This window comes from Tachysurus vachellii, chromosome 19, assembly GCF_030014155.1.
Source record: "Tachysurus vachellii isolate PV-2020 chromosome 19, HZAU_Pvac_v1, whole genome shotgun sequence".
NCBI lineage: Eukaryota > Metazoa > Chordata > Actinopteri > Siluriformes > Bagridae > Tachysurus > Tachysurus vachellii.
Window position 1 is genome coordinate 20,707,729 of NC_083478.1, and position 15,238 is coordinate 20,722,966.

Consider the following 15,238-nt stretch of genomic DNA (forward strand, 5'->3'; position numbering starts at 1 on the left):
CGTCGATCTTACTTAGTTAATTAGTTTAAACAGCGCTTTAGGTGTCGTGTGTTTTACGTCCGCGTTCCTTTACCTCGTTACTTTCTTTACATGCACTACTTTATGTTCATCAACTTGACTTGTCAGTTCACTTTATTTTTTTTTTATTCTTTTACTCAACAGGACTGACTTTATGTACTTGCGTTTCAGTCTAACACCTGGAATCTGTGTCCTGTGTCGATTTCACCTCTTGTTCCTGATCACAAACACCATAATCTTCCCATATCATCATCAATTTATTTATTTATTCTTCATTTTTTTTTACACAATTTCCTGTACATATAAATCCACCAATGAATGTGCAGAAATTTAAAGGAGTCTTGAAAAAGGATTTTTTCCCCCCAAAGAGAATTAATCACATATTCACACAATGTACAAGATGGAGGTGGAGTTTAGTTTTTCGTTATCGACGTCCTTAAGCCTGCTCTTTTCGGCGAGCGGGATTAGAGCTGCGCTCAAAAAAAAAAAAGATCCAGAAATCGACAAACTAACGAACCACCCCGCGGTTAGTTATTAACCACGCTATGACTGACAGATGTAGATGTGTTATTAATAAAGAAATCAAGATTCACGGAAATCTCTCTGCTTAAAGTGATCTAGTGTGTGTTTTGTGTTTAAAGTGATCTCCGTGACTACGACACTCCGTGTCGGTCCGGTGGAACAGACCGAGATGTAAAAGGCGCTAAACTGATATTCTGTGTACAAACTAATCATGTGCTGATCTTTCTACCAGTTCAGAGTATTGCTCCTGGTCTGTCATTTATATATTACGATCTCTAACTGGTTACCAGCACAAATCCGGTAAAACCCCACAGAATAAGAAACTAACAGACAGACACGTAGAACCGAACCCTCTATAAAACAGAGGGCAGTAAGAGTGCAGACGGTCAGCACTCGCTTTCCTTCCGTGAGAAATGACTAGTATTTTATTGCAGAATGGAAACAGTGAAGTGTGTGTGAGTGAGTGCTACATATATGTGTGTGTGTGTGTTTCACTAGTGTTATTTCTATTGTGTTAATGTATTGCTCACTGGTGTGGTGACTAATAAAACTTTTTTTCATATTGTGTAGCAAGTCCACAGCTGGGGACTAAACCACTGTCTAGAACTAAAGAGCATTTCGCGCTACATACGGTGATGCAGTAAGGAGTCCATTACAGGACCACGAAAAGGACAGCAGACCCGAGCGCGAGATCAGACCCGAGCGCGAGATCAGACCCGAGCGCGAGATCAGACCTTCAATATTCAGACGCTTTGTTGAGTCATGAGACTGATCCCAGTTGACACTGCAGTCATATCACCACATTTTTTCACTTTGTTTCCGTTGTGAGAAGTTAGAAAATTAAATAAAATATATATATATATATATATCTAAATAAACCCATAATCCAATCCATGACTAAGTTTATGCCCAAACAGCTCCCGCTACTCAGGTGAATAATCTCGGCTTTTAAATACAAATTCATGTTTTTGTTGTATGTGAATCTTTTTGTGTGACCAGACATTAAAAATCTCTTGTTTAAGAGCGTCAGTGAGAACCGCTGACATGAACAAGAAAAGCTCATCGTTACTGATTTATCCTTATCGAGAGACGGGGTGCGTTCTGTCCAACATTGTGTGTGTGTGTGTGTGTGTGTGTCACTCCTGCCCGAAGCCCTCTGTCTCCTCTATGGCGAACAACAGTTTCTCTTTCAGCTGCTCGTAGCTTTTATACGGAGGCAGATCCAGGCGGTTAAAGCTGCAGGAAACAGAGAGGGTTGATTTAGATCTCTTTGTATTACAATCAGAAAGTGTCTCAACAGCAAACATTATGGTTACGTTTACCGCGGTGGAACGTTCACATCCACAGTGTGTGGGATCTGTAAACACTCACCACGTGTGACTCCGGGGCAGCCAGTTCTCCTTCCCTGTTTTCTCGACGCAGAACTTCTGTGGGCCGTTACTCCCTGAAAACCAGGTCAGAGTCAACAGATGATGGGTTTTCTGCACGTCGCTGGTCTAATGTTATCATTTCTATCCTAATGGCTCAGTCACAGGATTAAGACTGTTTACGGCTACTACGATAACTTCCTTCTTAAATACTATAACCTGAATTTTAACTGTTTTAGACACACAACATAATCCACTGGTTTTATTTCTGATTCGTTTTTATGATGTTTTTTTATTGTTTGTCCCCCCACCCCCCACCCCCCCACCCCCACAGAGCTGGTGGGAAAAATGGTGTTTTATCTTTAATGAGTTAAATACACAGTTTCTGTACAGAACATTGCAGAGAAGGAAGAATAAATAATAATAATAAGAATAACTAAAGACTCACCCATGAGGTCGTTAAACCCGCCCACAGGCAGGCGGCAGGTACCGGTGACGAACTGCAGCAGACGCATTCGCTTCTCGTTGTCCATCTCTTTAACCAACTACAGTGCAGGAGAAAAGAGTCTTTTAATCTACGACCTTCATCTATAACATGTAATAAACTGTAGCAATGAAAATATCAAAACTTGATAGAACAGAGAAGCGTTTTTTCTTAACCCCGACGATATCTGGAACTTTACCCCTTATTCATAAATATGCAAGTGTGTTTTTCATTAAAGAAATCCTTAATAATTAATATGGATAATTTATTTAAATGTGTATGAACCCACAACGCTGGAGTTCCATTAAGTTCTAGATTTTCTAGCTTTTTCCCCCCCGATTCTCTCACATACCTGCCAAAACCACACGATCTGCTTGCTGGTGCGTGTGTAGTGTTTATAGATAGTGTTTCTCTGCCAGTCTCCTAGATCGATTTCCTGCATCCCGCACAACACCACCTACAACACACACACACACACACACACGTAAATTGAAAAGTTGGGCTGGTCGATAAACTGAAGCGCTGCGATTAAACTAGAAATGGTTCACTGATATATTAAACAGCTCATCTCAGAAAAGTGCATCATGACATAACGATCGTGATAATTATATCTTTCATCCCTACACAAAAAACGGTATTTCTCCAGAAATTGTAGCACGGAGTATCTGACATCAATACGTAGTGAATGTAGTAATGTTACTGGGAGTTACCTCAAATTCTTTGGCATCAAAATATTGCAGGTACTGTTGAGGCAGGACCTCGTTAAAGCCCTCAAAGAAAGCTTGTGTCTGTTCTTCAACACCTCGGGACAACCTCCACTCAGCTACCAGCCTGAAGAATGGGGAGAGAGAGAGAGACAGTGAGAGAGAGGCAGAGTGAGAGAGAGAGAGAGAGAGAGAGACCCAGAAAAAGAGAGACAAAGCATTGGGAAGCTGTTCTACAGCATGGTGATGTTGGCATGATTTATTTCTGTGTCAGTAATAAACAGTGATGAAGGTTTTTTATAAAAACATTTTTAATGTTATTAAAACAGGGTTTCTGCAGGGTTTAATCAGTCAAATTTAAGACTTTTTAAGACCTTTTTATGACCATTATGATTTAAATTTATGACCTACACGAATTACGATAAATAACTTCAGTCATTAAAATTCCTTTCAAAAGTCTTTATTATTGACTTTCATTGAAAGTAACAAGTTTTATTATTTAAAGAGTAAAGAGGTCTTATCTTTCCCGCATGTAAATGTTTTGGCTATGTCAGAGTCTTGGAACATTGTTCGGAAAAGTTCGGCAATATCCTCGTTCCCGTTGTACGACTGGTGTTTGGTCACAGTATTCAACACCCACAGGACCTCCGCTTTCAGTGTGGAGGTTGATCTGAAACCGCTGTGTGTGACACTGGATGCGACAGAAACGATATCCCGCGCTGTACTTGGACCGGGTAACGTTAGTGACGGAGCCGAACAAAACTGACGGATCGCCTGCACCCGCTGCAGGACTTTTACAGCAACGATATGCTTTTCCGACTTTGCATGCGACTTCAAGGCTTTTATTCCTAAACTAGACTCCAACGTCTTCTTACACAGAGTGCAATAGGCTTGATACCGATTGTTAGCGACGGGCTTGATCCAGCTACTAAACGCACCGTCTTCGAGCCACAGATCGTTAAAGGTACATTTTCCCATTGTGATAGTCAGGATGATTTTAATGAAACTAAGCAGTGACTCAGTATGATACAGTATGTTCGGAGTTCGCGCGGGTTTCTGTGAAAGTCCTTCCAACAAGTCTGTATGCTGCCGCATGGACCTTGTAGTTCTGGAACGCTGTGATACCAGTGTGATACCACCCAGATTCCTCATACAGAACTACAACAGGCCAAACAAATGAATGTCATTGCAGCCACGAGCGCATTTTGATTGAAGAACAAATTAATGGACGAGCAGATCAATTTAAGACGTGGCTAAATGTTTTTTATGACCTTGTATGGAAAATCCGGACGTTTTATGTCTTTTTATGGCCTTAAATTCTTATTGTTAAATTTATGACTTTTTCTGACTTTTTATGACCCCGTGGAAACCCTGCTAAAAACCCGCCGTTTAAATCTCTTCTGTCCAGAAGACATCAGAAATCTTAACAACTGTTACAAAGCACTGACACTGGAGACTCTGTCCATATGTCTGTTTTATAGAAAACATCATTGTATCAATGTTTGTATGATTTGTGTGTTTTGTGTGTGCGTGCGTGTGTGTGTATATGTGTGTATATGTGTGTATGTGTGTGTATATACCTGATATACTCCTCCTTGTTCTCCTCCGTGACCTGAATGTTGCCTCCATCTGGTTTCAGATCATGTGTTGTGATCTCCCCGAGGATCTCCTTATCCACTGAAAAGAACATCTCCAGACCGCACTCCTCTATGTTGTTTTCTCTGTTTAAACACACACACATGCTAGAATAATGCTGTCTCACGTTGAGGTGAACACTAATGTAGTGTGTGAAGGCACAATGAAGCAGCGACACACACCTGATCCAGATGAGCGAGTTGTAGAACTCCGGGTCGATGGTCTCGAGGTCGTTCAGAGTCAGCGGTTTGTTAAGAATACGTTTATAGAAAGGCAGCGAGAAGCCGGTGTCAATAAACTTCCCATGGAACAAAGCCTGAGCAAACACACAGCATGATGACGTTAGGCCTGGGTTAATTAACCTGCGTTTAAAATGGCTACACTTTTTCTGGGGACCGAGCACCAAGACTGTGTTTACGTTATTGGGACAAAAAGAAAATTACCCATCATACATCTGAGTGGCCATTTTATGATCAATAAAATCTAATAAGTCTTCAAATTGAGCCAATTTATATCAATGCAAGCCAGAAAATGCCCCTGGGTACCTAATTGGTCACTTTCTATATTCAGCTACCCTTTAAATTTGTGTCTTTTATTTTTACTATGCTAAAGGAACGAAACGAGCAACGTTACCATGGCGATGAAGCGTCCGATGAAGCGGAAGTATTTGAGGTGGTCTGGGTTGATGGATGAAGCTGGGTTGATCTGCAGGCAGTAGTTGTCCTTACCGGCGTATTCAAACAGGCAGTACATGGGGTTCAGCACCTCGTGGGACACCAAGAAGAACCACTCCCTACAGGGGACGTGTTATTACATCACGTTATGTCACTTTATGTCGCACTATAACGCTACTGGACGTATCAAATGCTCAATCTACTGTAGAGAGATGGACAGTTTGGAGATCTTGCCTTGTTACACCACCATAGTCGAGTCCTTCCTCTCCGGGGAAGATGATCCACAGTCTTCGGCGAAGGTCTTGGGGATTAATGCTCATGATCTAACACAGACATTGACATTTAATCATTAATTAGGGAAACACTATAGCTCTACACACACACGCACGCACGCTCGCACACACGCACACACGCACACACACACAGTACTCAAAATTCTGGACCAAAACATTCTGGAAAACATTTCAGCCGATTATATTGCTTTCATTTCCATTTCTATTCTCAGGTGTTGTGTGAATAATTGAGATGAATATTAAAATGATAAATATAAATATTGATGGCGTTTACCTGCTGGAACGAGTCTTCGAACAGCGATTTGCGGCTCACTGTGATCTTGATGTGCTGCGGCATCGCTAATTGCTACAAAAAAGTGAAAAGGTTAAAGAACAATTTGTATATATTAAGGGAGTAAAGAAAAGTAAATTTTTTTATGTTTCAGTTAGAGAGAAATTAAAAAAAAAGTGAACTCTGGGTTTATTAGCTGTAGATTATTTTTTTCCATTCTTAATAAATACCATTAGGGTTAATGAATAATTACGCAGTTAAACAGTGATGAACACAAACCTGACACCAGAATCTGAAGTACTGGACTTTGGCTTTGAAGTCACGCACATATCTGATCTGAGGGCCGTTTTCACTACAGAGGAAGAATAAACACATGTTGAACACACACACACACACACACCCCAACACACACACGTGAACACACAAAACTGCATGATCACATTCACACGTATATACAGTACACAAAAACACACACAAACAGACACACAGACACACACACAAACGGACACACACACACACAAACGGACACACACACACACACACACACACACACAAACACACACACACAAACAAAGACACACACACAAAGACACACAGACACACACACAAAGACACACACAGACACACACAAACAAACACACAAACACACACAAACACACACAAACACACAAAGGATCTTATTAAGGCTCACAGTGATGATTTTCCTGTACGTGGGTCAGTGTAAGTGGTGGTTTTTCTGTTGTGATCCACGAAGTACGGAACTCCGTCCACAGTGAACCTCATCTCCCAGCCCTCCGGCAGCGGCTTGTCATTCAGCAGCCTGAGCAAATCATAGGTAAGAGTTAAGAGTGGAGTAAAAGGCTGATGGAATGCAGATCATTTTGTGTTCACATGAATTTCTTTATTTCTTTTTGTGTGCATATTACCAGCTTTATCTCCCCATATCCTACAAATCCATACAAATGTTCAAGTATTATTTATTTACCAGAAGGAATCACAAGAGTATTCAGGGTTAAGTGCCATCATATGTAAAAAAAAAAAAAAAAAAACATAAATACTCATTAAGTTCCGACCCTTGAGAGCGAGGATCCTCCCATTGAGTCGTGCGAGTCAAGTGGTGCACAAAATACACTCGGCCGTTAGCGTCCGTTCTCTTCTCTGAAAGACCGAATCAATGACAGAAAAACTCGTTTAATTATCTTCTGAATACGACGCTGGAATTTTGAGAATCAGATTTATATCAAGCAACTAAAAGAAATCACAGTAAAAAGTAAAAATGCATCTTTTTTTCCTCTTTCTTACCCCATCCTTGTGGCAGTGGGCCGAGTGGGTCGTACTCTTTATTCTGAGTGGCTGCAGCTTGGTCCTGCACCTTTACAATAAAGATACGTTTTAAACATAGTACGAGTGTGTGTGTGTGTGAGTGTGTGTGTGTGTGTGTTTTTCCTCACGCTGTAGATGAAGCGCTGGTTAAAGTGATGCATTGCCCCCTCTAACTGGCTCTGCTGGTGCTGCCACTGTTCGTAGTTGCGCACCGTCTCCACAGTGGGGCGCTGCCACGTCGTCGTCCGGTTCACGTGATCCACATAGTACACACGTCCCGACTGGTCCAGGCGTCGCTCCCAACTGTGAGACACGACACAACACGGTGTGTTCAGTCAGCTGCTGGTCATAAAACATCATACAGCCATCATACTGTAGTGACCTTCTAAAGGCATTTCACTGAAATCTTTTCATATTTTACTGCCGTGTGAACATCGTTATGGCGTCGGGGGAAAATTTCTCTCATCAATCACTACGTCTTTCTCTCAGCACAATCATCGTCACATGACGCTAAAGCTTTACCCAGGAGGCAGAGGCTCAGGTCTCTCCCACGATGTCCTCTTCTCCACGTGGTCCACGTAGTACACACGGCCACTCGGGTCCATACGCTGCTCCCAGCTGCACACACACACACACACACACACACACACACACACACACACACACACGTTATTCTATTGAAAATATCTCTCTCGCTGAAACAATTATTAATAATCTTAATGACAATGATGATCTTTTTACTGATTTTTTTTTTAAAGCACTATTATTTTTATTATTAATAATAACGTTATTATCATCATCAGGCTAATGTGTGTGTTAGTTGTACCCTTGAGGCAGAGGCCCGGTGTTGGTGGCTGGCATCCGGTTGGGCATCGGGGGAACAGAGATGACAGGGGCGGGGTCAGGGGTGGGGTTAGGGATCTGCATTGGTGTCTCTGGCTGAGTCGAGCTGCTGCTGTCTGTGACTGAAGGGCATGCTGGGGGAAAACAAGACGCAAAATCAAAACAAATTAAAACCTGACGACTATGTTCACGGTGTAATAAACGACATCATGTACACTGACCTGGAGAAGACAGCGGTCGCAGAGGGGTGGGCGGCGGTGGTCGAGAGGGTCTGGGTGGCCTCAGGGGTCGTGAAACCCGATTTGATAAGGAGGGAGAGCCTGTTCCGTTGACGGCACGGCCATTAGGAATGTCCACCACACTGGGAGAACTCTCTCTGCTCCTCCTGAGATCAGACACACAACTCAGTGAATCGGTAAACTTTATAACCCACAACGATGCTTATATCACGCGGCTAAAAAGTTACCTCATGCCAAAGTCCTCTTTAGGCTGCAACTCTCCGTTTGTTGTGGCTGAAACGCCGGAAAGAAATGATCAGCATCTGAGATCCAATATGATTAAGAATCATGAAGCTCGTGCTTTTATATTTATAAAGATAAATCTACTCTCTTATGGTTGGGTACCATGACTACAGAAATACTGCCTTCTGATTGGACGCCTGGAATCTTAAAAAGTCTTGAGCAGTGCTTCTGATACTGTGTAACCATGACAACAAGCCTCAACAACGGTTTGCCTTCACTATAAGAGCTGAACAATATAATACTATGAAATAATGATTATAGTGTCAATTTTGTCATAATACAATTTTCTGTGATATCTTTTTAATTTTGGAAAGAATAATAAACCCATTTATATCTTATCTAATGTGATGTTCTTTGCTTCTGCCTCGTCAGCACTTTCAAGCTGTGTGTGTGTGAGTGAGAGAGAGAGAGAGACAGAGAGAGAAAGTGAGTGAGAGAGAGAGAGAGAGAGAGAGAGAGGGAGAGAGAGAGAGAGAGAGAGAGAGAGAGAGAGAGAGAGAGAGAGAGAGAGAGAGAGAGGGAGAGAGAGAGAAGAGAGAGAGAGAAGAGAGAGAAGAGAGAGAGAGACTCACTATCATTATCAGCCTCAGAGGAGGTGAATGCTCCTGGATCGACCTCCATGCCGTTCAGACACACACACAGCTCTCCAACGTCAGTCTGCTCCTTGTCTGCACACAGCGGCAACGTCTGTGTCACATCACACACTGTGTACACACACACACACACACACACACACACACACACACACACACCAGGATTATTAATCATAATTTCTCAAATTTTGTCATTCTATTCATATAAACACAAGAATATTGTAAACACAAACACACACACAGCCCTAAATAAACAGCTTTAATTTTACTACCTATTTTAGTTGACTTACTAATTTACTACAAAACTACGGACAGAACACAAGCTCCTGTATTATGACTAACGCGACATTCAGTACACGGCTCAGAACAGGAATTTCCCGAAAAGGTCCCCGAAAACAAAAAAGGGTGTAACTGGTGTCACCAGGTGAGCACCAAATCGGTGACTCACGTGTTTACAAACACGATGGACATTTTTTACATCACTAACGTTGCTTATAACGATGTCAAAGGAGTCAGAATCGATTCTGAAAGGATTAGAACATGTAAAAATACAAAGGATTCTGTAACCATTACATTTTATTTGACTTTGTTATTTTATGGATGCTCACTATGTTTTGAATTAGACCTACATCAGACCGAGCTGAAGAAGTGTGTACAGCTCACGTCCCTCATTGAAATGAGGTTCATCAGGTCACACCAGTTCTCTGGAATGCTCTGAACGTCACACTGTGGGATTCACAGGAAATAAACCAGCAGCTGTTTTGTCTTGGCTGATTTTATTCACAATCGCACACAATCGACGGAAAGTCTGCTCTTTTTGTCCGGGTCACAAATGCTCTTTGTGGGGACGTGAACTCAGCTGCAGATCAAGCGTTATTCTCCTGATCAGGAAAAGTTATTTCACACCTCAGAAGTTTGACTTTTTATGAGAATTTCAGAGCAAGTTGCTGCTGTTTTACTGAACACAGAGTGAGAGTCTGAGACTGTAGACTCTTGTGAGCACCGACGCCGCGCTCCCCTGTACACTGTATAAACCTGTAATAAATAACTGGGACGTATCAGATGTTACACAAACCTGCAGTCTGTTAATAATCTCACTTGTAGCTCTGTACGGAGTAATCTTGCACTGCATCATGGGACAACAGACTAAACTCATCCAGCTGCTGCTTACATCTGCATAAAGGTTTTCATCCTTCTGCTTAAAACAAGTCTCAACGTTACATCAGATAAACAAAACGAAAGACGACGTAGATGTAACTCACGCCGTGACGTCATGTGACCCGAAGTCTTCTAACAAATACAACACCTTTAATATCATACAGGTAACGCTTCTAATGACCCACGAGTACATTTGCAAGCACACACACACGAACGCGCACACACACACACACACACACACACACACACACACACCAATGACCAAACAAAGACTGGGCAGAGGTTATGGCAACAACACACAGACACACAAAGAGTCAAACAAAGGCGTAGTCAGTACTCAAAACACTCATTGTGTCATTCTCATCTCTCTCTCACACACACACACACATTTTTCAACCTTTGTGAGCACTTTAAATTGACAAACATTACCGTTGCTATTTAACGCAATATCTACACTTACAGCTAACTCGGTGTGGAAAAGGAAAGATTTTGGCTCTTTTTGTTTATCAAATAAAATCTTGTATTAATGTTTGGACTCGACGTTTCACCACATGATCATCATCTAGTCTAAAAAAAGAAAATCCTGGGTCCTGTATTTGTGTGTCTTTGTGTAAGTGTATATTTTGTGTGAACATAATTGCTCTGGAGGACAGAGCCGTCTGCCTTCTTCCATAAACGAGCTCACAGATGCAGTGATTGGCTTGTGAGGGAGCATGCCCCGCCCACCCATCATGCCCCGCCCACCCAGAGAGCAGGGCCGGTGTTGCTCTCGTGACTCCTGGCCACAGATGGCTTTAAGTCTGTCAGGAGACTGCGAGTGTGAATCCCCGGTGATGTCGCAGCCCTTCTATTGTCCCACTGTGACTTTTTGAATCTAGTTACAATAATAAAACTCAGTTATTTAATTTACTACTGAGTTATTAACAGTAAGTAAATCATTCAGTAACTCGCTAACAAGTCGCCTATAAATAATCTTCGCTTGAAGTCCACACACACTCACACACACACACACACAGCTACATGATCCGTACTCTGCGTCTTTACACCCTACACTTGTTTTGCATGGTTTCTGTATAAATGTAAATATATTTCGTCAGTGTGTCTTTATTTTAAATACAGACTGTGTACAGAAACGTCACAAAAAGCAGCTGACGGCGCTACGATGAGCCTAAAAACGTGCTTACGACCAGTTTATAGCTGTTAACGTTATATTCTATTTTGTCAGGCGTTTGATGTTTGTAACTGCAGCTGCTAATGACACGCGCTCACTCCGACGTGTTACGGTTTCTATAGCAACGGGGACCGAAGGACAATCAGAAAACGTGTAAAACGTTTCAATAACGTAACACCGACACACTCGACCCTGCGCCGTCGGCTTTTACGGTTATTCTCACACTCACGCTTCATATCGTTGCTCTTGAGCGTCTCGCTAATGTCGAGCGTCGCCGAGCCCAAGAGCAGGTCAGACTTCAGTTTCTGGTGGATCCACACACAGAAATTCAGCTTGCTGATGGGTGACACGGTCCTGCAAACAAAACACAATGTGTGCCCCAGTGTGTTAGTAACAGTTGCTGCCTGAATTCTGCATTCTGAATTCTGATTGGCCAGAAAACCGATTTATTTATTTATAGGTTTATATGAATGGACTCGTTTCTATAGCAACAGTTCAATCAGTGGGACTTGTTTGGTAGACGCTGTACAGAAACGTTTTCCTCGATATGATGAAGTTTTATGAGGTAAAGAGGTTCATCAGCCAGAACGCGCTGAGGAAATCACGCCCGGGTCCGAGGGCGTGCGAGAGAAACGGTCTCTCTCTGTGAGCTCCAAGTGAGCTCTAGTGAGAAAGTGATTCGATTCTGAATCGACTCACTGCGAGAAGTGATTCAAACCAAATTTTTTTTTTGTTCTTTTTTTGCATTTATTTGACTTGTAAAATCACGTTTTTGTCTCCGTATCATGGCGACACTCATCAATGTCGCATCCATATAATATCAGCATGCAAACCTCAACATTTTCCCTCAAAGCAGCTGAAAGTCATGAAGCAATTATTCTTTAATGACGACTCTTTTGTTTCTAATGTGGAGTTTTATTTATTTGAGAATTAGAGAATAATAATGAAATTAATTGGTGTGCGTGTGTGTGTCCACACTCACACAGAGAGAGGATGCTTCCACTTGGGGCTCTGTGTGTTGCTGCACTTCTCCGTTTTCTTGGACTGACCGTCTACAGCCACCTCTACGTACACGCTGGAGCTCAACCAGTTCTTCTTGCCCTCCTTCAGCTTGGCTGACATCCCTGAGGAAACAAAAGACGAGAAGATCATCAGGAAATCAAGAGCAAGCGGATCAGCTTTTACTTTCAGTATCCAGTGTCTCTTAGACAAACCGTGACGACGACGCAGAGTAACGTCGAGCGTGGATCAGGACGCTCTGTTCATCCCGTGACTGAACGAATGTATGACTTCCTTCTACAATACCTTCTTTCATTAACATTCCTTTACGTGATATGTGACCATAAATGGAGTAAAAAAAATTGGAATCATTGCTGTGGTGCAGGAGAAACCGATCAGTTTGGTAACAGTTTCATCAAACACCTCGTCACTGATTCTTTCCCTTTGACAGCACGACTCAGACTGTTTTACTCCTTTTTACAGGGATTTATTTATCATATGTATAATCACACCTGTGTGTCAGACACACACACACACACACGAGAGAGAGAGAGAGAGAAAGAGAAAGAGAGAGAGAGAGAGAGAGAGAGAGAGAGAGAGAGAGAGAGAGAGTGAGTGAGTGAGTGAGTGAGTGAGTGAGTGAGTGAGTGAGTGAGTGAGTGAGTGAGTGAGTGAGTGAGTGAGTGAGTGAGTGAGTGAGTGAGTGAGAGAGAGAGAAAGAGAGTGTGAGAGAGAGATGTACCATTGATCTGCAGCTGAGCCTTAATGGGGTGGCCATTTCCAGGGCCTGGTTTGGGAAGGCTGGCCATGGAACAATACCGGGCCGGAGACCTGGACACGAGACCTGGAACGAAAACACACACACACACACACACACACACACACACACACACACACACACACACACACACACACACACACACACACACACACACACACACACACACACACACGTAAGCTAAAGCACTACATGACATCACTTCATGCTCAGCAGGTGTTTCAGTGGCTCTGGTTACATGTCACACTGTTAGGCTTTATATGGCAGCTACGTCACAGATCCTGTGTTTATTTTCCACACAGATTCTTTTTATTCAGCAGAATTCACTCGGCTTGTGTCTAAAGGAAACACAGCCTGTTACTGAACACACTCAATATCATCTTATCGCTCAGTCCAGATGGAGTGTGGAGAGGAAGAGCAGCGTTATAAAACAGTCCTTACAAACAAAATAACATACAAAACTATGGTAAGATCTGCACAAGCAGTGAGATTTACACTCATCACTTCTTATTCCTTCATCATTACTCCAGTTTACTGTAGGCTGCTGAATCACACTCTACTGTTAGGGATGATTACTGCAGTTTACAGTGCACACATCCAGTCTTTACCATTAACTCACTAACAGTCTCTCTCTCACACACACACACACACACATATACACACACACACAGTCTCTCACACACATACACACACACACACACACACACAGACACACACATCCAGTCTTTACCATTAACTCACTAACAGTCTCTCTCTCTCACACACACACACACACACACACACACACAGTCTCTCACACACACATACACACACACACACAGACACACACACACACACACACACACATCCAGTCTTTACCATTAACTCACTAACAGTCTCTCTCTCACACACACACACACACACACACACACATACAGTCTCTCACACACACATACACACACACACACAGACACACACACACACACACACATCCAGTCTTTACCATTAACTCACTAACAGTCTCTCTCTCACACAGTCTCTCACACACAGACACACACACACACACAGTCTCTCTCTCTCACACACACACACACACAGACACACACAGTCTCTCACACACAGACACACACACACAGTCTCTCACACACACACACACACACACACATACACACACACACACAGTCTCTCACACACACAGACACACACACACAGACACACACACACACAGACACACACACACACACATCCAGTCTTTACCATTAACTCACTAACAGTCTCTCTCTCTCACACACACACAGACACACACACACAGACACATCCAGTCTTTACCATTAACTCACTAACAGTCTCTCTCTCTCACACACACACAGACACACACAGTCTCTCACACACAGACACACACACAGTCTCTCACACACACACACACACACACACACACACAGTCTCTCACACACACAGACATCCAGTCTTTACCATTAACTCACTACCAGTCTCTCTCACACACACACACAGTCTCTCACACACACAGTCTCTCACAAAAACAGACACACACACATCCAGTCTTTACCATTAACTCAATAACAGTCTCTCTCTCTCACACACACACACACACAGACACACACAGTCTCTCTCACACAGACACACACACACAGTCTCTCACACACACACAGTCTCGCTCTCTCTCACACACACAGTCTCACACACACACACAGACTCTCTCTCTCACACACAGTCTCTCACACTCACACAGTCACTCTCTCACACACAGTCTCTCTCTCTCTTTCTCTCTCTCACACACACACACACACACACACTGTATAAACTTTCAGGCTCAAGGTTAATAATTTATTGATATTCATGTGGCTGCACTTTGTCACACATAACCGTGCGCAGGAACAATAACAA

The 15,238-nt window shown here is 42.7% G+C and overlaps 1 protein-coding gene across 4 annotated transcripts in view; it reads right to left on the reverse strand.

Annotated features, from left to right (window-relative positions):
• Positions 1-262: 262 nt before the first annotated feature.
• itchb (itchy E3 ubiquitin protein ligase b) overlaps positions 263-15,238 on the reverse strand; it is a 16,533-nt gene continuing 1,557 nt past the window's right edge. The window contains exons 2-24 of one of the 4 annotated variants that reach the window (XM_060894732.1): positions 13,319-13,420; positions 12,560-12,701; positions 11,807-11,931; positions 9,228-9,359; positions 8,601-8,646; positions 8,356-8,519; positions 8,118-8,268; positions 7,814-7,909; positions 7,420-7,594; positions 7,271-7,334; positions 7,027-7,126; positions 6,660-6,788; positions 6,248-6,320; positions 5,972-6,043; positions 5,639-5,727; positions 5,364-5,523; positions 4,913-5,046; positions 4,676-4,816; positions 3,102-3,222; positions 2,744-2,848; positions 2,356-2,452; positions 1,912-1,984; positions 263-1,776 (exon numbers count right to left, since the gene is read on the reverse strand). In XM_060894732.1, coding sequence (XP_060750715.1) covers positions 1,677-1,776; positions 1,912-1,984; positions 2,356-2,452; positions 2,744-2,848; positions 3,102-3,222; positions 4,676-4,816; positions 4,913-5,046; positions 5,364-5,523; positions 5,639-5,727; positions 5,972-6,043; positions 6,248-6,320; positions 6,660-6,788; positions 7,027-7,126; positions 7,271-7,334; positions 7,420-7,594; positions 7,814-7,909; positions 8,118-8,268; positions 8,356-8,519; positions 8,601-8,646; positions 9,228-9,359; positions 11,807-11,931; positions 12,560-12,701; positions 13,319-13,385 — 2,556 coding nt within the window. In that variant the 5' untranslated portion in view covers positions 13,386-13,420 and the 3' untranslated portion in view covers positions 263-1,676. Of the gene's footprint in view, positions 1,777-1,911; positions 1,985-2,355; positions 2,453-2,743; positions 2,849-3,101; positions 3,223-4,675; positions 4,817-4,912; positions 5,047-5,363; positions 5,524-5,638; positions 5,728-5,971; positions 6,044-6,247; positions 6,321-6,659; positions 6,789-7,026; positions 7,127-7,270; positions 7,341-7,419; positions 7,595-7,813; positions 7,910-8,117; positions 8,269-8,355; positions 8,520-8,600; positions 8,647-9,227; positions 9,360-11,806; positions 11,932-12,559; positions 12,702-13,318; positions 13,421-15,238 lie in introns of all 4 variants that reach the window. The other 3 variants (XM_060894735.1, XM_060894731.1, XM_060894734.1) reach the window with 3 other exon arrangements.